Source organism: Rhyacophila brunnea, unplaced genomic scaffold, assembly GCF_057557595.1.
Source record: "Rhyacophila brunnea isolate RB1 unplaced genomic scaffold, BYU_Rbru_1.0 scaffold_4, whole genome shotgun sequence".
In the NCBI taxonomy this organism is placed as follows: Eukaryota; Metazoa; Arthropoda; class Insecta; order Trichoptera; family Rhyacophilidae; genus Rhyacophila; species Rhyacophila brunnea.
Window position 1 is genome coordinate 46,027,310 of NW_028233068.1, and position 23,184 is coordinate 46,050,493.

Consider the following 23,184-nt stretch of genomic DNA (forward strand, 5'->3'; position numbering starts at 1 on the left):
AATAACCGTGACTTTGTCCACATAAAATACAGTAATAAAAAGTGGACATGTATACAGAATGAAAAAAATACAATGATTCAATTTGAATTTTTACAATGAACAACGATTGGATTGGATATTGTCATATGGATCTCTACCAGCACCTCACCTCATCATTCTACAGCTGCTATCTAACCATTTTGCTAAATAGTCATAATGCTGATCAATGCATAATTATTTTTAAATCGAAGACATTTCAATAATATGTACTACATAATATTAGTATAGGTCAGTGGTCGGCAAACTCATTAGTCAACAGAGCCAAATATCAATAGTACAACGATTGAGATTTATTTTGAGAGCCAAATTTCTTAAACTTAAATTATATGTAGGTACCTACACTATCTATTAACTTAATAGACTTTAGTTAAAGTTTTAAGTCTTAATTAAACTATAAGTACACTGAATAAAACTTGATACGAGGGTGGGTCAATAATTCCTTAGAAAAAAGCATTAAAACAGTTTTTATTTTTGTATTTTTTTTTTATTTCTCAACATAATCTCCTTGGAGCTCAATACACTTGGTTAGACGTTTCTCAATTTTTTTTTAAACCGTCAGAAAAATAAGTTTTCGGAAGGTCCTCAAAATAAGCATTTGTCCGATCGATGACTTCTTCATTTGAAAAAAAACGTTGTCCACTTAGCCATTTTTTTAAGTTTCGGAAAAGGAAAAAGTCACTGGGGGGCTAAATCTGGCGAATACGGTGGGTGGTCGACCAATTCGAACTTCAATTCTTCAATTTTAGCCATTGATCGTAAACATGTGTGAACACGGGCATTGTCCTGATGAAAGAGGATTTTTTTCCTGTTTAAATGAGGCCGTTTTTCTTCAATTTTGTTTTTTAGCTGGTCCAATAAAGATGCATAATAATCCCCTGTTATTGTTTTTCCTTTTTCCAAATAGTCAACGAAAATAATTCCACGTGCATCCCAAAATACAGTAGCCATAACCTTACCAGCTGATTTTACGGTTTTCGCCTTCTTTGGACATGGTTCGCCTTTCGCAATCCACTGCTTTGACTGTTCTTTCGTCTCGGGAGTATAGTGGTGTATCCATGTTTCATCTACAGTCACAAAGCGACGAAAAAATTCATCCCGATTGCGTTGCATGAGCGACAACAGGGCTTTAGAGGCCACCACCCTATTGCGTTTATTGTCGACTGTGAGCAAACGCGGCACCCATCTTGCAGAAATTTTTTTCATGCCCAATTTGTCATGTAAAATAGAAATGACGCTACCTTTTGAGATCCCTGTAACCTCAATTATCTCACTCAACTTTAATCTTCGGTCACTTAACACCATATCGTGGATTTTATTGATCATTTCTGGTGTAGTCACCTCTACAGGACGTCCTGAGCGTGGTTCATCCTTTGTTGATGTACGACCACGTTTAAATTCATTTAACCAGTTATAAATAGTTGCAAGTGAAGGAGCAGATATGCCGTGAACTAAATCCAACTCATTTTTTATTTCCTTTGCTGTTAACCCTTTTATATTAAAATGTTTAATAACAGCTCTAAACTCAATTTTCCATTTTTCCATTTTCCACAAGCAAATTTTTTTTTTAAATGTACGAGAAACACACAACAACCCGACCAATCTGATTGAAACTTCGCAGCATACTGAATCGGTAGTGCCGCTGCATGAAAACAAACCGCTTACAGTACTAGTCGCGCCACCTGTCGGCTTTTCTAAGGACTTATTGACCCACCCTCGTAGCATACGTAATAATGATCTTATGAATTGATAAAAATAAAATTGTACGTAAGGTAGGTATCCATAAAATTAAATCATGACAATGGTTGACAAACACTCAATGTGAATAATGGTCTTGCATCTCCTTGGATAATTTGGGTAAATCAGGTTTGTGTGTTGTTTTTAATTTTAAGCACGATTCCAGGTTCTCATCAATGATGACTTCTCAATTTACTCTGGATTTCCTCTCTAGAAATCTCTTTACTAACCACAAAACTTGCTATATTAACATTATTAGAAGATTGTATTCAGTAATTAAATACAGCACTTGATTTTTCTTAACTCTTCTAAAGTTCCTCAACTGCTTTCTTCCTTGCATCACCGACAGGATATTTAGTGCGAAATGACGCGTGTTCAGTTGTAAAGTATCTCTCTAAATTTGAATGTGCCAATTTTTCCCAACAAATAATACAGGTCGGAAGACCATTTAAGTTTTGAATAAACGCGGAAGTCTCGGTCCATTCAACTTTAAATTCACGGTTTTCGTCTTCCGTTTTTCTTTGCTTCTTCTTTATAGCCATGTCAATAGGGCAGAGGGCATTTGTAGCTGAGCCGTACTCAAGGGGCCAAAGAGCTGCATGTGGCTCGCGAACTGCGGTTTGCCGATCACTGGTATAGGTAGATCACAATAATATCACAATCAATATATTATTATATTATGTAGTAACAATGTTACGATCAGTACTTATAGTTTGTTCTCTTACAATCGTTTCAGAATTATCATGTGCTTGTTCTGCGGTGATCCCTATCCTGTGGAGAATGTCTTGGCACCTTTATTACTGCACCCATCATGTTGCTTAACTGGAACCAGTTCCTTGCTCATCGACACATTCCTCGGGGATTCCAAGAGAAATATTGAGGTAAGAAAACCTTCTACGTTCTCCGTTATTCTTATCACTTATCTATTGTTTTATACTGTTTTAAATGTGTGTGTTTGTTAATTACAGGTGATAATCTCCAGCTATCACGGCGCTAATCAATTCCGTGACGAATTAGTCCATGGCTTCGTTCTAGTTTACTCTGCAAAGCGTAAAGCCAGTCTGGCGACACTCAAGTGAGTAGCTTTATACTAGGCAATATCGTTAGTTCACTTAATTTTGATGTTGTGAAATGATATGGTACCGTAGATGCTCCAGCCATTATTCGAATCCTGGGTCTGACAAGTACACATATTGTTTTTCAATTTGTGTATGAGTCAGAGTATGTACCTAATAGGTTGAGCAAGTGGCTGACATCCATTTTTCATAAAAAATAATAATCTGTTAATACAAACCTCCTCTATGTGGAGGCCCATATGATCCTATATGGATCGGACATGGGCGGAATGAATGAATATACAAATATCCTTTCTGACTGATATCTTCGGGCAGTGATTTTAAACTGTTATTGGTTTGTGGAACCCTTGGAACATTTTGTAAAATCTCAGGTAACTACTTGGATGACAGATTAAAATCCAGATGGGTAATTACAAAAACGACGTGAAATCAATAATCAGTGATGTACTTAAGCTTAGTGGTGCTCATTAACAGAATCAATTGCCGCCCTTATTATTAGTAATCTCAAACTGTATGTACTCTCAAAATCAAAGAAAATTAACTATCTAAGAAAGATTTGTTTTCACCATGGAATCTACTCTCAAAAGATTCCTTCATTGATTTGATGCTACCTTATAATGTGCTACTCCCAATTTAATGTATGTACTACCTATCTACCTGCACTAGATGTCATTAGCGGTAGTCAGTAAAATGATAATTAACTGCTGTTGAAAAATATTAATTCCCTTTGCATATACGTGTCATCTTAACCTAAGTTGGAATATAAATCAATACTATAGTGCAGCGGTACCCTACCCATAGCTCACCGTACCGTACCGTTTTAATGTGGCTCGCGGCTCGCGTATTCAGATGATAAATAATTTTTGTCGCAATTTTAAATGTTCGCATCTCTTCTTTAACATTGGACCTAACTAAACAATTCCGTTCTATCATATCCCTGGCCTGGACGTTATCTCCAGTTGATGTCAATTTTTATATAAATTTGTTTTAATTTTGCAGTGCGTTTTCAATGAACATTCCGAACCTGCCGATCCAAGTGGTAGCGGTGGCGGAGGGCGCGGGCGCTTTCTTCGGTTCCGAACTATCGCAGATGCTGCTCACGGAAGGGAACGCGTCCGCTGATCGACTTGCTGCACATTTCTGTACTTACACGCCATCCTGCCATAGCAATTGTGAGTACACACTCCACATTTAGAATTAAAACGATTATTTCTATTTATGTAGCGTTAGACAAGTAAATGTGATGTCGCCATCAATTATCATATTGTGTCTCCGGAACATATTTGTGCAATTAAAAATTAAGATTTCTTTATTGGAATATATAAGATTGATTTGTGGTGTTATCTTTTCATTACAGCTGCGTTTTACACACCATTCTTCAAAGAAGTTTGGGAAAAGAAAGGAGAAATTGAAAGAGCATTCCATTTAGAAGAAGAACCTCATGTGGTTGGTGTAGGGGGTGGATTACCAGACGTGGCCGAATCAAGGCCGAGGCCACCTCCCAGAGCCGACAGCTATCATCTCAATCACAGGTTAAACATCATCAGATTTTATAATAAGAAATGTTGCATCCTGTCACTCACTGTTTCACTTATTGGGTGAGAGAAATAGGGGATGGTCATCTTAGTTCTTTCAATCATGTTTGGTCGGTCACAGCTACTGGGTTTGAACACGAGCATAACATAATGAGAAACTATATTATTTCATTGTAATTTATTCGTCAGTGGCGAAAAGTGCTTGTGAAAATAACTCATTCTTATGAGACTTGAAGTTGAATTTTGTTTCATCTTCATTATTTTACTAATTAACATATTATTAATAAGTAATTCCCCACACGCGTACATTTGCATTAAAAATACAGTATTTTTAATTTATTTTTATAATGTACGATTCGTATATATTTATTCATATTTAAATAATTTATTACATTGCCTTCCATATATTTCTACTTGTCATTTATGCTTATAATAATCCAAAATTCCTTGAGATTAGATAAATGCAATTTAAATATACCGACAAATGGGGTATTCAATTCTAAGGTGAATATAGTCCATTCCCCTAACTCATTATTTTGTAATTCTTGATAAGTGAGAAGTGAGTGGCCTTATCTGTTTATCTATGATTTGACATTCGTATTAGAATTATACGTTAATTTGTGTTATTTCTAGTACTGACCACATTTTTGTATGAGTCTACGTAAACGTTAAATGTTAAATAATCATTTGATATAGTGTTCGCAACTGGTATTTATCCAATATGTGTTTTGTTTCTATGATCTCTAGGTCTGAAGGATACCAGCTGCCCAGTTCTTTAGATCTCTTGCTTGGCTCTCAGCCCGACAGTAATAACATAAACCATAGAGGCGGTTATATGAAAGGTAACAAATAAATTTCAATGTTTGTTGATTATCAACGATTTATTTTTAAAAATTCTATCCCATTTTCTTACTTTTCTGTCAATCCTAGTTTTGCATTCCAACACCATACCGTTCAGATTTTATATCTTAACAATACAAAGTTATGAAATTCCGCATGAGTGCATGTTTATCTTTTTACTATGCAATGGGGATATGTTTTGGACACAGTCGTGACTAGCGAAATTTCGAAACTATTTTAAATATGAAAACACTATTAGTAAACTAAACTAAATTAATAACATTTATTTTATGCCACGTTTCAAAAAAGAATTTACATAGTTATCCTGTCTGCACTTATTATGTAAAATATTAAATATAAAATACTGTCAAATAATCTGACTGGACAGGCGTGATTCCACTCATTATGACAATTCCTCGTACATGGCACATGTCAAGATAAGTCCGGGACAAAACAATATTATTAAAATCACGAATTCGTACTCGCCGGTGTTGCGATGAACAAGAGTTACCTGTGTTCATTACATATTCATCTGAAGTTCAAATACCTACATACCAATAAAAATATTATCAGTATTTTATTAAATCGAGAATGCTAAGCCAAGTGTGTACAGACCTACAAACTTATCTGTAGAATGGCCAAAAATGGAACTACGAACTAACATAGGACGCCATTTTGAAAATGTCAGATTTTGTCCAGTTACGAATCTTGATTGGGTAGTTTTCGACAGTGGCGCCCCCATCCCATTCTTCAGATAAGTTTGTAGGTCTGTAAGTTTCAATTTGAAATAAGAATTTTATTGGTCTTTTCATGTATTTTTCAATAACTACCTACCAAAAAACAGTTTTGTCATTTTGTCATGGAATAACTCTTGCTGACGCACTTTTAGAATACTAAAAATATCATTCTAAATAACCAAATTCCATATATAATTAATTTTCACCAAAATGTCACTCACGCGCTTTGGTGTATGTAGCACACTTGGTATAATCTTACTATTGAACAAGAAATTGCCACAGACACGTAATATTAATTTAAACCGATGAGATAATTACCTAATATTGTGGATTTGGTTTTAGGCTTCAATGTTTACCCGCCCCCCTCCACACCCCCCGAGCCCGCCCCACCAGACCACCGTCTCCCGCAAGCCGATCTGTCTCGTAAGTCCACTCTTCATTCTTCAATTTACAACATTATTATATATTCATCATATCAATTATTTTACCTTTATTGTCAATAGTTCTTACCAGGATTACTTTACAAAAGTAGAGATGCCGGCAAACATATTGATATTATACCCCCGCATAATTTGGTGTCCCTTGGGTTACATATCAAAACAGACATCTAGACAGAGATAGCCGTATTTGGTATTGTGTGCAAGGGGCGACAGATAGGTTTAATAGGTTGCATACTCTCTTTCTGACATGATTTTGTGGATCATGTTCACTATAAAAATTTTCAGAATTAGTTATTTTGGATCATTCTGGGGATAGGTTTGTAGCCTGAAACCCTTGTTTCAAAACCATTCAGCCTAATACTATTTGATTCAAATATGATGCGGGTGCAATTACGTATATGTTTTGCTAGTGTCTCTAGCTTTGTTTGTAATACAATCAAAAAATACTTGCATAGTAAGTTACATGAGTTTTGTCATATATGGTGTTGGATAAAATTGAATCATATTGTCATAAAAATTAATGGTGATTAACCACTAGCATATAAGCATTGCTCATCATCATCAATCAGCTTGGTTTTGTGGGTTGACTTATTATTGTTTGTTGACGGCAGCGGACCTGAATTGCTCGGAGGATTCTCTGAGCACGCACGACTCAGGTGAATTCTCATTCTCATATTCATTCACATTTCGTGTGCATTTTTTTAATTATTATTTGCTTAAAAAAACAATACTCTTCAGGTTTCTGATGCATGAAGCAAAAGGCTTTTTAAAGTATAATTTTAATTCTGTTTCTTTGCATTTTTCCTTCAAATTTTTTTCACTTAGATGTATGTATCATTCTGTATTATCTACTTATGATTAACCCCCATGATGGAGTAGTCGATAGAGCGCCTGTCTTTGAAGTTGTAGGTGTGAATTTGAATCCCGTGTCTGGGCAAAATTACATTTTGGTTTTTAAATGTGTCTGAACAAGAACACAATGGGTTGTACAAATGGCTAATAACCATTTCTTCTTTAAAAAAATCTCGAATCTGTGTTCACTTATAAAATGGTAATTTACTTCATTATTCCTATATGTACTATATTTTTTAATATTTTTCAATCATAATGTTAATTCACAGCTTCATCTTTTTACACATTACACTCACTATTAAAGAAACTATTTTTAATTTGCTTATATATTATATTATTAATTTGCACAAATGTATAATTTTCTCACATCGATCATATTATTATCACTGTCTCGAGAGTACTAATATCGATTAATACAGATGTTACATTCTGTTGTCAGATCGTCAATCACTCGTGTGTTTCCGTAAACACGCTTTCAGCAATCTTTGGCTTCAGCAAATGAGCCGTTGCGAAGAAATGGCTTAAATCGGTTTGTTTTGCTGGTTACTTGCCAAGCCGAGGATCGCCGAATCGTCGCTTGATTACGAAGACAAATGAATGCCAGTACTAATTGGTAGCCCCTCTAACACTGTTAATGTCCTTAACCCCTTGGCTATGTTTTTATGTTTAGTATGTAGTTGTCTTTGGGTGAAAATTGTATCTTTCAAAGTCCTATAAATCATCTTTGTGATTATCACAATTTTAGAGAAGTGGTAAATAATTTCATAGCTTTCAATTATTTAGTGTTTTTATTCATGCAGTAGATGATAACGTAAGTGATATATTATTACTTATTAGAAAAAAAATATTCAATAATTAATATGGAATATTCTGGAAACATCTACATAGATAGTTTGCACATTATGTAGTTGCTTTGTTTTTAGTAAAATTTACTGTAGTTAGTGTTCAGGAATTAACAGCTCTAAAATCATACACAAGCATTGTGACATTCATTCGTTGTTATTTAATATTTTGACAACTTCCACTTCACATGGAATAATCAAATTCGCAATCATTAATAACAAAACTAAAATTATTATATTATATTATGTATAGCACAGTAAGTTAAGTACGAAAGCACAGTAAGTTAAGTACGAAATATGAATATAAAAGAAGCAATGTAAACACTGTACATATATCCAAATTAGCAAAGCTATGCATGGGACAGTGGCGAAGAGTGATGGTAGGCTGTGGAGATCCGACAATGATAGCACACACAAAATTTTGTCATTCATACTTATTTGTTTTCATTGAACTAAAAATGCAAATTGCAGATGGTGTTTGTTAGTTCTTAAAATTCAATTAAACCCTGCTTAAACCAAACCATAATATAAAAAAATATTCTTCTATCTGTTACGGTTTGGCTTAGGCAGGAAAAACTAACAAACACCATCTGCAATTTGTATTCTTTCCGACCATGTCCGATCCTAATAAGATCATATGGGTCTCCACAGAGTGGAGGTTTGAAATTGAAAAACAATATGTGTACTTGCCAGACCCGGGATTCGAACCTGAGACTCACGACGCCATAGCCCGATGCTTCAGCCACGCCATCTTGGGTTTGTTCTCTCTTATTCTTACTTCAATGAAAACAAATACGTTTGACTGACAAAGTTTAGTGTGCAATATATTTATGTCGAATCTCCACAGCCTACCTCCACCCTTTGCCACTGGCATGAGAAATACTTGATTTTTGCCTGTTTTCACAATATTTTTGTGGAACCCGGTCGTGCTAGCATGTATTTTTTTATTTGTTTGGTCAGAAATGTAATAGGTAGCTAAATTATAAAAACATTAAATAAAAAACTTGAAAAAAAGCTTTGTCTATAAGTATATAAATAATAATAGGAAAATGCGATAAGTTTGGATGTAGTACACCAAAATATTTATTTCGCACAACGTATGACAAGAAGCTTGCTTGCTTCTTGACGCATATATCGTACGTTTTGCGTGCATAGGGAGATGAATCAGATTTGATGCGATGGCACGGCTAGTTATAGAAGAATCGTTTTACTCAATATAAAAGGTGTTGTGAATGTTCAGATACTGGAGGCGGAGGCTGGGGAGTGATGAGTGCCCGCTCGGCAACCACTGGACGACCGAGGGCGCCACCCGCTCCCAGGCATCGACACGCACACACACTCAAGGTTTTATTTTTTATTTAAATTTTACGCATACGTGTCATCCGGAATGTAACAGCCTGAAAAATGATATTTATCAGATATTTCATTTTGTAATGGAAACGATGACATTGTTTATTAAAAAATTATCGCGTTGACGAGTACAGATATTTCTCGACTTAGATATATTTCAAAACTTGGTCGTAAGTCGAGTTTATTTATAAAAAAAATATATTTTTCAGATTAGTTGTAAATGTTTTTCTTTTGATCTTCTAGCAACCGGGCAAATTGGAGTTGAGCAACTATGGATTAGTTTCGGGTGCGTTACAACAGATGTCACTAAGGCCTAGACCGCCACCCACTCGAAAGGTAAATTGATACTTTTACTTCTTTGAAATTGTTAACAAACTATGTTCCATAAATTTTATGTCATTTCATAAATTTATCTTTTCTCAATGTAGGCACATCACGGATCTACCCAAGGTCACCATGGTAAATCTACATTTGGTCACCATCATCATCCTTCTGGAGTCAGCTCAGAGACTGAACTGGATGCTCAGTATGCCCAAGTAAGATATTTACATAACTATTCTGTAGTATTAATAGTAGAAGCATTATGTATTTCTAGAGGCTGTGATCAAGAAACTTCCTCTCGAGAATACAATAAAAAAAATCTCGAGAAAACAGATATTCTTGAATTAGAGAATTCTCAAATCAAACCAGGCCCTTAAATATATCACGGAAAAAAGTAGCAGAATTGCGTGTTCGATACCGACAACTTGAGGCCGTCGCTGTATAGTATTGTTGGTGTATTTATATTATTTCTCGAAACCGTTGCGCTTCAAGTTATAGTTGTCGGTATCTAGACACTAATCAAACTATTTTTGGGCACATAAAAGACATGCTTACTTTAAGTATAAATATAGTATAAATATATTTTTTACAGATTAAAGATTCAGGAGGCGGGGACAGAATGTTAGGGTTGGCTCTAGATGCCCAGCACGCCAGAGCTAAGATGCGACACCGCAGAGAAAAGGGGCAACCCTGTGAGTAAACAATCGATAATCTTATTTTACTATTAAGTTATTGACTTTTTATTATTAAGTTACTTATATAATGTTAATGAAAGCTCAAAGTATCTTTATAATTTTCAAAACACATTCTTATTTTTTTTTTTAAATATTTATGTAGTCAGTATCAAAAGAATCATTCTTATTGTAGTATTGGTATAATTATAGTATCCGTTGCTGACAAGGAGTTTGATGTTGGCATAATACCAATTGTAAAACCTTGGTGCTTATACTCGATAAAGTTTACTATGTGAACGGAGCCAAGTGATAAATTAAAAAATATACATAAATTACCCCCAAGCAAACACAAAAAAAAACATAAAGGTATTCCTCACGCATTGGCTGAGTGAGAGTGTCTGCAGTAAGTCGTAGGTACAAATCGCACTTTCCGAAAATTCACATGTTGCTTTGTCGTTGTCTGGATCCAGGACATGGACCTAATGGGTTGAGCAAGTGGCTAACATCCATCTTTATTAAAAAAAACTTTTGAGAGGCTGATTGCTGATTGAATCTCTTGTGAAGACTTTCGTCTTTGAAACTTAAGCATTATCTTTATACATAGTATGGATATACACTCTTTTATCACAGCTTGGCAGTATTTATTACTGATACATCATAGTCTATGGTAAGGTTTCAATAATTTTGTTTTAATCAACTTTTAATGGATTAAATGTCAAAAATAGCAAAATTGACGATGTGTAATTATTCAAAATAACATTGCCATGTTACACGTTTCTAGCATTTTCTGAGACAGACAGCGAGTGTTCATCAGTGGAAGAAGAAATCGGGATGCGAGGCGGGGGTAGGAGAGTAGGAGGTATCGGGGCGACAATCGGGGGGTCAGGGGCTGCAGCCAATTTGGGGAGCAACACATCACGCTCCAAACAACATCACAAACCATACAGGAAGAGGTCAATAAAACTTTTTTTTGTTTCGTCATTTGATACAGTAAAATCTTTGAAAATCAAAAGGACCGAATTTTAGAAAAAAATCAAATTCATTACATATCGAAAAATCTAATAGGAAACTGTTGATCCAGCTTAATCAAGTAATATGAGTCTAATTTTTCTCATTAATCAATATTATGTTAATTTTTTTTGTAGGTTGGTTGCGGTGGCAGCGCCTAAAGCTCCTCGTCTTGGAGTGTTTGTTGGGCCTCCTGAACTACCGAGCGGCTACAGGGCTAGAGATGCAGGTCAGTATTCAATTGTTTATGGGCACTCTTAATTTAAAGTCATGTATTTTCAGTCAAAGCACACTTGAGTGCTTGGGTGACCTCAGTATTGGTTAACGGTTTTTGAGATATTCACAGTGATAACAATAAATACTGATGTTTCACATCAAACGTAGCTGTGATACACCCAATTAAGATCAGGTGTGGTACAGGATGGACGAAGTATGGTGGGTTATTAACTTCAATGTTTAAAATCGCAATTTCCTACTTCGACCATGTCTGCCCCTTAGTTGAAGCATATGGACACCACATGGTACTTCCAAGAATTCCTGTCCCTCGCCTTTTAGCGATAATTTCTTATTAAGTGTATTTGTATTAATTGGGTTTTCCTATAATATCTTATGTGTCAGGCAAGGAAGAATCTAGTGACGGCAGTGGCGGTGAAGGTGGAATCTCAGGTCCGCCGACTCGAGTGGGCGCTTACAATCTGCTGCACAATGCGTCAACAACTTCAGCTCCTTACACTTCTTGCGATATGGATGATCAGGTATGCACTTACAGAGATATAAAAATATTATTTTAGTTTGTCTTTTTCAGATTTATTGATTATTCTATGTGTAATTTTTTAAACAGCTCTCATCCTGTAAGGAGTCATCAACTCAGGACAATGATTCGGTGTCGGGTTCGAATTTGGCAGCCAGCTCAGGAGGTGGAGGTCGGACGAGGCGTTCCGGGTGGCCCAGATTGGACCGCGGACATCACAAAGAAAAAAATGTAAATAATTATTCTCACATCCAAACTATTAACCTTTTAACAGCCCAGCTAAAAGTACTAGGTATACTCCCCAGGGCCCAGGAATTAATTATATTATAAAAAAATTAAAAGAATAGTGAAAAGTCCAATATAATGCACTTACATATATGAGACCTCAATTGAAGTTCGGCGAAAAAGTTTTTCATACACAATTTCGTGAAAATGTCTGAAAATTTTCAGGTATGGTAGGGTTGTCACAACACTGCACTTACAAGAATTAGTTGATTTTTTTTTTTTTTTTTTAATATAAGTATTTTGAAAAATAAATTTTATAGTATTTTTGTAAAATGTCACCATAAATACTTATAGCACTAAGAAGTATACTAAACACATTAAAATCACTAAAAACTTTCTTGTGTATGGAAAATTTCGAAGCACGGTTCAAAACACAGAGCAATGTCGCACTGCTTGCACAAATACCTAGTTTCTTTCCGTCTTTTCTGATTTTTTGTATTGGCACATACATAACATCTTCTTGCCGCATTAATTTTATTGTTAGTAGGTGGTATTTTACCCAAAAAATGTCTTTCTGTTAGCCTAGAGGGTAAGGGTGCTTTTCGCTTCAAAAGAGTTTTTGGTTCTAACTTATGTTTTTCGATCAGTTGTCCGATGACTTTCAATTGAAATTCACCCAGCGGTTGTTTTTTTGCAGTTTTTTGTTGGAACAATACATGGGCATTCAGCAGAGATAAATCTATCAAATGGAAAAAAAGTTTTTTGTACCATTTGACAGTTTTTCTTGTCGAATTTACAGAGGAAATTATCATATCACTACGATCCACAGCACCCATGTTTTTATTGTAATCAACAATGCATTCCGGCTTGGAAATCGGAATTTTAGTCTTATAGTCTACTTTTCCAGTAGGTTTGAAAGTATTGTTGTGAATTGTGGACAACATTGTAACATCCTTTTTATCCTTCCACGCCAAAGCCATAATTTCGTCAGTATGGAATGTATCGGTTTCCCCTTTTTTCAATTTCTTAGTAAATTTGGGCATCCCAATTCTGTTTCTCCTTACGGTTCCACAGGCATTCGTCCGGTGATCATAAAGATACTTGAATAACGTTGGGCTGCTGTACCAGTTGTCAATGTACAATGTATGCCCTAGTTCCAAGTATGGTCCAAGCATCGTTACCACCACGTTGCCCGATATACCGATGTAATTATTTTTCTCAATTTCAGTTTGTTTTCCGGTATAAATGATTACATCTAAGACAAAACCAGTTTTGCAATCAGCCATTACAAAAATTTTTATTCCGAAACGACTAGCCTTCGTCCTGATGAATTGGCGGAATAAAAGTCTGCCTTTGAAAAGGAGAAGACTCTCATCAATACATATGTTCTGATATGGACACATGTACTGCTTGAAAGAAATTTTCAGTTCCTTCAGGACCTGTCTAATTTTATATAGTCGATCTCCGGGAACCTGCGTTTCATTGTCACAAAAATGCAACATTCGATGCATCAGTTCGAAACGATTCCTGGACATGGTTTCGGAATATAACAATCTGTGGATAGACCAGTGTTCAGATATTTTATTCCGTGAATTCCTTGACATTAGCATACACAGCCCCAAAAATGTGTACATATCATCAATTGTGCAGTCTACCCATCGCCGTAGACGATCACTCAAAACTGTGATATTTTTTGTGGCAAATACAAATTGTCTGTTGGTCTCTCGGACTAACATTTCAACAAAAGAAATATCGATGAAACATTTGAAATAGTCCATTTCGAGTGCATCCGAAGTCAAATTATCAGCTTTGCATCCCGAAACGTTAGCATCGAAGGAAAATGCGCGTGGCTCAAACATATCCGATTTCCACTCAAATGTCGGTCTTTCAGTGGATTCCGGTGTGATAATTTCACTTTCATCGACTTCCAAAGTTTCCTCAAGTTCGACATCCGAATCATCACTTCCATCGTCTTCAGATTCAACTGTTTCGATAAGGTTATCGATTTCACCAACTTCGTCGATCTCATCCATTTTGAATAATAAAATTTGTAAAACTAAACTCGTAAATAAAACACTTTGTATACGCAAATCGAATCCGAAATACAAATAAAAAATAGTCACAACACTTAGTTCTTTGTCAATTTCTATCTAAAAACATCGAAAATATTTCTTTTCATTCAAGTTTAGTAGGTAAAATCTAAAACAAAACTCGTAAATATAACACTTTTTTATACGCAAATTGTATATGAAATATAAATAAAAACACTTGGTCACTCAATAGAAATTAAATTTCAATGTAAAAACATTGAAAACATTCCAATTATAACGCAAATCTGAATAAGAAAGCATTCCGAATTAGCATCCCGACTAAATGATATTCCGGCGACAACTGACTCATCACTATCGAATCATACCAACTGCCTATTGTACAAGATATCCCAGTGTGCAGGGGAATTTTGAGCTAACCCTGATTTGGCCTCTCGGGAAATTCCCTTATTCTCGCGATGTATGCGCCGTACAAATGTTTTTTGCTTGCAAGGTCTGATCAGAAATGTAGTTACACGTTTTAAAATTAAATAAATAAATATTTGACTCATACAAGCGCGTAGAACGGCTCGGCGTATATCGTACGGTACGGGCGCCTGAATCACCGCCGTGCATGACGTAAACGTTACGTTACGGGCAGCTATCAGGTTAATGGATTAGATATTTTTTATTACTTACGTACTAATATAATAATTCATACATTTGATTTAAGAAAAAAACATAATTTGGAACACCAACATAATATGTATGGGATGCAATCTGTCATGTGCTATTTTGTGTTCTTTCTCCGGCACAAACACTAGACAAAAGCCTATATATAGTTGCGAAACCATATTATCAATGTCCTTGAAAAAATTATAAAGAAATTTTAATTAAAATGTCAATTAAGTCTTTATTTATTATACATACTGTGTTATTATTTTGTTTCAGGAATGGTCGAAGAAGGATTCAAAGAAAAATGCTAGTCAAAATGCAGTTGTAAATAGTCAAGGATGGGGACCACAAGTATGTCAGATAACTCGATCAATTCTTTTTCTTAATAACACGTGTGGTTCATTTTAAAATCAATATAGGTATTGAGACTAGCTGGATAAGCATTAAAAAAAACTATCATTTATACTTTCTTGTTTGTGTTACAGGGAAACAATGGAGTTCCTTTATTCTTGGAGAAGTGTGTAACATTCATAGAGACTGAAGGTTTAGCAGCTGAAGGCATCTACCGGGTACCTGGAAACAGGGCCCATGTTGATTTACTCTTCAAGAACTTTGATGAAGGTAAATATTAATACTTTAACTGTTTTAACCTCAAAATATTGATCCTATCAATTGATTTTTTAATTTTCATGGTTCATCTCAGCGGCTCTTAATAATTTCAAATAACAAATGACACCATAATATTATGGTTAAATTGGTTCGATGTTCTAATTTCACCATCATTTCAGATGCTATGTAATCGCTAACATTTTAAATATTTCTTTGCAGATCCGAGTATATCAATCCAAAAATTAGACATTCCAGTGAATGCGGTTGCAACAGCACTCAAAGATTTCTTTTCCAAGAGACTGCCGCCACTCTTCGACGAGCCAACAATGCAAGAGTTAGAAGATATCGCCAGTAAGTTGATGATCTAATCATCAATCGATTCAACCTATAGCTTATAGCAAAGTTTGTTCAGGTTGTGCTGCGCACCTTTTGAGTGGTGAATGTCTAACCCATTGAAAATATTCTTACATATTGTATAATGTTGGTTTTTGTTTCTGAAGGTTCATTAGGTGCAACTGACAGGAGCGGACGACTTCTGGCTTTGAGGGCTCTTATTGCTGAACGATTGCCGGCACATCAAAGAGCTGTACTCAAATACATTTTCTCACATTTTGTCAGGTAATATTATATTTTGTATTGTAGAATAATAACTACATAATATATAACATATTTTTCTAGTAATTAGCCGTTGATTACTCCTTCTAGTTTAGTATTAAAATCAATGCAATAACATCAAATTAATTATTATAACCTTATAGCTCATGAAATTGAGCTGTTGTGTGTAATTCACACATCACCGTTATTATAGTGGAACTGCCTATGATGTCGCATACATGTGATTTTTTCCCGTACACAGAAAGTAGGCGGGGATCATGTGCTTATTGTTATGGTTGCTATTGCCGACATTGTTTGGATTGTGCCTGTTTTATCACCTTGTCTTGCTCGGTGCTCCTTCCACTCCTGTTTGCTGCCATTTTTTTTTTTGCAGTATGTTAATATATACCACATTTAATTCAATAGCAGGTAACTAGATAAAGTGTGGGGGGGACTGAGCAAGACAAGATGATACTGTCGGTGATAGTGGCCATACACAATATACAAATGCTAATACAATACAATATGAAATGTTATTTATGCACTTTTACCACTGGAAGTGGACTTCACAATTCTTAACCAGTCACAATGCTTTTGCTGCCAAGCTCGTGTCAGCTTGACCTAATAAAATCCCACAGTGTCAATCGGATCCTCTGTGAGTGTTCCTATATTATGTCAGTCAATAAAGCTTTATGGTTTCTTTAGAAAGTCCATAAGAGTAAAAATTACATTAAAAATAGGATATTTTCTTGTCATATCTGTCAAATTATTAATTTTAACCCCCACGTTTTAATATTACAGGATAGCAGATAATGCAAAACTTAACTCGATGGACTCTAAAAACTTGGCCATTTGCTGGTGGCCCACTCTACTTCCGGTGCAGTTCAGTGACATGGCTCGCTTCGAAGCCACACGCCCCTACTTAGAAGACATTCTACAGACAATGATCGATCAGTACCCGTTCCTTTTTTGCGGCCAAGAAGCGGCTGTCATGGTCTGAGCCCTTTGGACCGTCGTCCCATTCGGAGACGTCTACTGATCGTTGATATCCCCAAGTGACGGCACCACAATGCGTCGCGACTTAGATAATTTGTCCACCATTTTGATGTTATGTTTGTCAGCGGTCGTTTTGCATAGTAATTACAAATTTTGCTGCCTACATAATTCATTGATATTTTAGACTGGGATACTCGGGGAAGATTAGTTTAATTCAAGTGAATCTAAATGGCCCTTTTATTGGAACAGTAGTACTTCCTATAGGTATCCTATCCACAAAATGTATTGAATTAAACATCTCAACCCTAATGTGTGATAAGCATTTCAAAGGTAAAAATAAAATACATATACCATAATCTCCCCTCGTTGTGATGATTACTATGGAATCTATTGAATATATATTTCATGAAATAGGTACTACAATTTTTCAAGTGACAATAAAATGAAATTGTCATGACATTCATTTATAATGATTGTCATTTTTGGCAACTGTTTTCGACACTTACTTAAAGATGTCTGACGGTAAGCGATCTGCAACTCTGGCAGATATTTTGTGTCTGCGGTCTATGTATTTACTTCTATTGGGTAATAAAGGCGTTACACATGCATACATTCCTGGTTGGCTATTGTTTAAATGAAATGTTACGTGAGCACTAGCTATCTAAATGCATTATATTGTAATGAATTATACTGTGTTTTGTATATTCGAGTGATCAATTACAATATTATGATTTAACCGATATATTAATTGGTAATAAAATCTGACTCGACTTCTGTCGCTAATAAGTTTAACCAAGACAGTAACAACTTTTCATTTTTCCTGTTGCATTTTGACAGTAAACTGCTTTTGAATATTATCTGGTCATCTTATATAATATATTGTTGACATATTTCGAATAATTTTAAATATTAGGTACATAATTTTTCTATTTATTTTATAAATATTATTTTGTTGACAATGTGTAATGTGTGTTGAAAAACTTTCCAACCGATCGAAATTAAAGAATTATACAGGTTAAAGATGCAAAATTAAAAGTTACATTGACTCGATGACTATGTATAGAATATTTATACAATCAGTCATATATCATATCAATAAATAATATGTATATTTGAATTAGAAAAACACGCATCTGCTTACGCATTGTTAAGTTCGACAGAATGAAGATAATTTTGTCAACATTGTCAACGTTGTAGAATTACTGTGACATTGTTTATGATTTACAAGAGAAAGATAATCAACTTGAATAATATAAAAATAGTTAAAACAGGAATTAAAAAATTGAAGAGTTTATTTGTGAAATGACTAAATTTTTCTCTTTCCAAAATAACAAATTTCTACATTTTTTATTTATATGCATAATATTGTATTGTTTTAAGTGATATTATAAACGATGCCATTGTTAATATGATACCGAAATGACAATTTTTCGTGCCATACCTGAAAAATTATAATGTATTACTTTACATTATAATATCACATTAGTTTTTGTGTGAAATTATAAAAGACATTCTCATTTAAATAAATTATGCAAAATCTACAATAAATCCAAAATACCCTCAAAGCTACTTGTAATAATGATAATAATTTTATTAAGTGTATGTTAGAGTACTTTAGCTAGGTAAGAAACAATAAAAATTGTATGTAATTATTAATCGACAGCATGTTACATCCGTGTTGAAAATCACAAAATTGAAATTGAGTGAGATTTTACAAATTTAAACCTTGATTAAGATCATCGGTGAGGCATTTTAAAATATGTAGCTATGATAACGATATTTGTGTAAAAATTATTTCATTTAGTATGTAAGGTTATTATTATTGGAGTTAGGTTTTTGCAGTTGGGTTAGGTTAGCTCACGTATTAGGGACTGTTTAGACTGATTGATTATTGAGAATGATTCCGGCGGGATATTTGGAAAGAATACATAATATGCCATGATTGTCTTTTTATAGTATTAATAGAATTATCCGATAAGGTGGCCATGTTGTTACATATTAATTTTGTAATAGTGTAAGAAATATTTCACACGCTTTCGTATTTGATTCGATGTCAATTTGTCGGTAAGAAAGCTTTTTATTATTTATTCGGCTGCTAGGTGTAAGTATTATTTTTACATTTATAAGAAAAATGTTGAATATTTTCTCTTTCGTGTTGTTTTTATTATTTTTAATTTATTTATTCCGAAGTGATTGTACCTGTGACGCGTGAGTGGTAAAATTTATATTTTTAAGTCATATCATTTTAGTGTATTATATTTTTGATAATATTGGAATATTTTATTTTGTTGGTTGAATTGGAAATGATTTAGTTATCAGGCTACGGTACTGTCGATGTGAGAATCAAAATGAAGAAATTTTACAATTTCAAGAACATTATAAATCTTCTTACTAATGCAAATCACGGTAACTGCAATACATACTTATTTTAAATCCTTACGTAAATGTCAGTATTCCAAAATATATATGTAACATCTATTTATTCATCATACAGATTTATAACTGATACTGATCTGAAAAATACTTTTAAATAATGATTGCATCACTGGTTTGAATTCAGAAATGTGTATCATTATTTTTAATATTGTAATACTCTGATTTGGTAGCTTCAATTTACTCATTGAGATTTATTATTATTGATATATAAGTATGTATTTCCAATGCATAATATTACGTTATATGTACATAGTGACATAAATAGTAATGTTCAACATTAATTTGGAATTTATAGAATGAATGTGCAGTAATAAATTTAATACCTATTTAATCATTGACATCGTGTTATGATGATAATTTTGAATATAAATGTCATACAATTCATTGCTTCATTGTTACGATAATTAAATAATTGTCATGTTCATTATAATATTTAATAAAAAGAAAACAATACTTTTTTTTCTGTTATCTCTATTTGGGAAAACTAACTCGATTTGTCTGGTGCAAATGTCTTTATTTTTTACTATTAGAAAAAAAATAACGGGTCGATTGGGAGGAATATCATAATAGTAATAATTGAATTTTTTTATTTGTAGTTTTTGTAGACATTTTAAAAATCTGTCAAAAATGGGCCTAAATCTCTTGGATTGTGAAAGATAGGACTGAATTGTGATGTATCCTTTTATTTTGAACAGAAATAAAGAAAATTCCATTTGTTGCATTTTAAAGAAACGATTATATTAATAAATTGAAATGGCATTGACGTGGTACAACTCTATTGTAATGTTTTTGTTAACAAGTTATGGGTTATTAAATGTTGACAACATTTTCGGAATACAGGTGGTCCTCGACTTGATAATTGAGTTCTAAAAATGTGTATGAATAATTCATTCATTCAGTGAACGTACGAAAGTTGGCTAAAAAAAACATCAAAACAAGTGAACAAATTCATTTGCAACATCTCTATCTGCACTGGCAGCTTCCAGTAAATTTAATATGGTGTAAAGAATACCTTTTAATTTCAATTTTTAATTTGTCAAATCTACTTACTTGAAATTCCATGTTAGAATCTTTTCGACATTTTGATGTTTATCGTTAATCAACATTGCAATTTCTCCGTTTTTCTCTCATGTTTATAAACATAAAAGGGCGAAATGTTTCGGAGAGCAGTGGAGAGGAGTGACTACATGGAAGTGTACAGTTTTTGCATTATCGACAAAAATCTAAATTTTAAGCAATGTACGAAATAGCGATGAAAGTAGAACATAGGAGTCGAGGACCGCATGTACAAAGAAAGCCATCTTCAGAAAGTCAATCATTAACTTATCAACATCTTTTAAGAGAAATCATACCACATCAAGGTATCTTCTGATAAAATTCAAATATTTCATTTGATCTGTAACAAACTGTTGACAAACAAAATTAAAATTTTCTGTATAAAACATTTTTTAAATTTGTTTGAGTTTATTTAAAAACAACTGATTATGCCAAATTTTTGAAACGCATTTTGTGATAAACTTGATCATATTGTAGAAGTCACTCAAATATAGTATTCGCCTATGCAACACTCATTTTGTTGAGACGATTTTATTTTTTAAACGAGGCGAAGAGTATCAAAAGTTCTATGTCGTTAATAGATAGATTAATAATAATAGATTAACATTCCTTACAGTTCTTTTTGTCTATTGATATTATAAGCATAGATATCTTTAACTGGTCTATTTAAACCTGTGACTTTATTTATAGCTTAACTTCAAGCACCTTACTCATATCTATTTAACACTGTTAAAACATTGAGAATAAGCTAAGCAACGTCTATGAATAAGGCTGTACAACCGAGGTTATATATTTTGTAATTTGAAAAATCAATAAGGATTTGGTTCAAAATATATATTAAGTACTGTGTAAGTAATGCATATTTTTCTGTAACGCACACAATGCGCTTTTTCTGAAACGAATATACAAATGGCGTTTAAGCCCACATTTTGTAGTGTCATCAAAGCTTTCGGTAACATAATAATAATAATATTACGTGTAAAATAGTTTATAATGAAATGTTTAGGATTAAGCATATATAGTCATACTGTTGAGAATCTTATATTATTTAAAATGAAATGATTGTTTTTCCTTTTATTCGTTTAAAGTATTTATTTCACATTTTATATACACAAGGGAAGGGTCACCAATATGTTTTTTTAACTTCCATCAATACATATTATTAACTTAACAATGAAGAATGTTCATTTCAAGAACATAAAAAACCTTGATTTTTCTTCGCAATAGCGGAGGAATATAATTAATTGCATTTAGATGTTTAACTATACGGCCTATGGCATGATTGATTATTTTAGTAGCACTTTTTACCGAACATTCCTGTGAACAATCCTTCTTCCTTTGGTGTTGCCTTTTATCGAAAGTTGGCAACCAACTTGCAGCTCACCTCCCAATCCTGTGCCTTTGGCATCGGATCCCCAACACCTTAGACTTTGAGTCGCTTATAGAGGTTGTGACGGAGAATCTCCTTCTATATCCATGCATTACTACCTAAAGTAAATCATACTTCTCATTGCGAATAATTGAACAATTTAATTCTTGCTTTAGTTTTATTTGGAATTTGTATTTAAAAGTATCTAGAATTACATTTCGGTCTGACTACAAAAAATGTAATTTATCGTTACTGGGAATGTGCAAAACTTGATTTTAAACCTCTTAAAATTGAGTGTCAATTAATTTACACTATATTTATTTTCAATCCATTTCAGCTCTAGCCAAATAGCATTGATGGAAATTTAAAGATATTGATGGTCGATTGCTTGTTTGTTTTTTTATTTTATTTTTTAGTTTTAACAACAAATTTAATATACTCAGCTAAATGATTTATTAATACCCCATTATGTATAAATAATATTGGAGAATAGAATTTCAAAATATGAATTTGTAATGTTATACAATTTTTTGTACTGCATGGTTGATAATATAAAATGATAATAATTTGTAAAAAAAATGCAAATTGAATTTCATACGTAGTGGTAATAACATTTTTACTACTTGTGGAGGTTTTGTTGTATGGATTGCGAATTGCCATTTTTTTTCATATGGCAATTCTCACGATTTGTCTGCTTTAATTATTGGCTCTGTAATAAGATGAACGAAATAAATGGAATGAGTGACTTTTTAAATTTATATATGTAATTGTAACATGAATACAATGCTCACACTGAATGTATTAAAATAAAATATATCAAATGCATTATGTCATTTTTATTTTTGAAATCCCAACAAGTTTGCCTTTGTTGAGCTTCTCTCGCAGTTGTCTACTAGTGTTTGGCGCCTAGGCCGGCATTACACTATAAAAGATATAAGGCGTCTAATTCCAAAAAGCGATCATTTGAAAATGCGAAAGTCCACACTTGGTCAAAATCG

At 33.7% G+C, this 23,184-nt stretch overlaps 1 protein-coding gene across 2 annotated transcripts in view; it reads left to right on the forward strand.

The window, feature by feature from the left end:
• RhoGAPp190 (Rho GTPase-activating protein 190) overlaps positions 1–17,657 on the forward strand; it is a 36,266-nt gene extending 18,609 nt beyond the window's left edge. For both annotated transcript variants that reach the window (XM_085953624.1, XM_085953623.1), the window contains 19 exons: positions 2,510–2,654; positions 2,742–2,848; positions 3,849–4,021; positions 4,207–4,381; positions 5,132–5,226; positions 6,304–6,384; positions 9,336–9,439; positions 9,689–9,781; positions 9,874–9,981; positions 10,359–10,458; positions 11,222–11,393; positions 11,586–11,677; positions 12,067–12,203; positions 12,290–12,430; positions 15,403–15,477; positions 15,612–15,747; positions 15,955–16,086; positions 16,236–16,353; positions 17,131–17,657. In XM_085953624.1, coding sequence (XP_085809750.1) covers positions 2,510–2,654; positions 2,742–2,848; positions 3,849–4,021; positions 4,207–4,381; positions 5,132–5,226; positions 6,304–6,384; positions 9,336–9,439; positions 9,689–9,781; positions 9,874–9,981; positions 10,359–10,458; positions 11,222–11,393; positions 11,586–11,677; positions 12,067–12,203; positions 12,290–12,430; positions 15,403–15,477; positions 15,612–15,747; positions 15,955–16,086; positions 16,236–16,353; positions 17,131–17,329 — 2,383 coding nt within the window. In that variant the 3' untranslated portion in view covers positions 17,330–17,657. The remainder of the gene's footprint in view (positions 1–2,509; positions 2,655–2,741; positions 2,849–3,848; positions 4,022–4,206; positions 4,382–5,131; positions 5,227–6,303; positions 6,385–9,335; positions 9,440–9,688; positions 9,782–9,873; positions 9,982–10,358; positions 10,459–11,221; positions 11,394–11,585; positions 11,678–12,066; positions 12,204–12,289; positions 12,431–15,402; positions 15,478–15,611; positions 15,748–15,954; positions 16,087–16,235; positions 16,354–17,130) is intronic.
• The last annotated feature ends 5,527 nt before the right edge of the window (positions 17,658–23,184 follow it).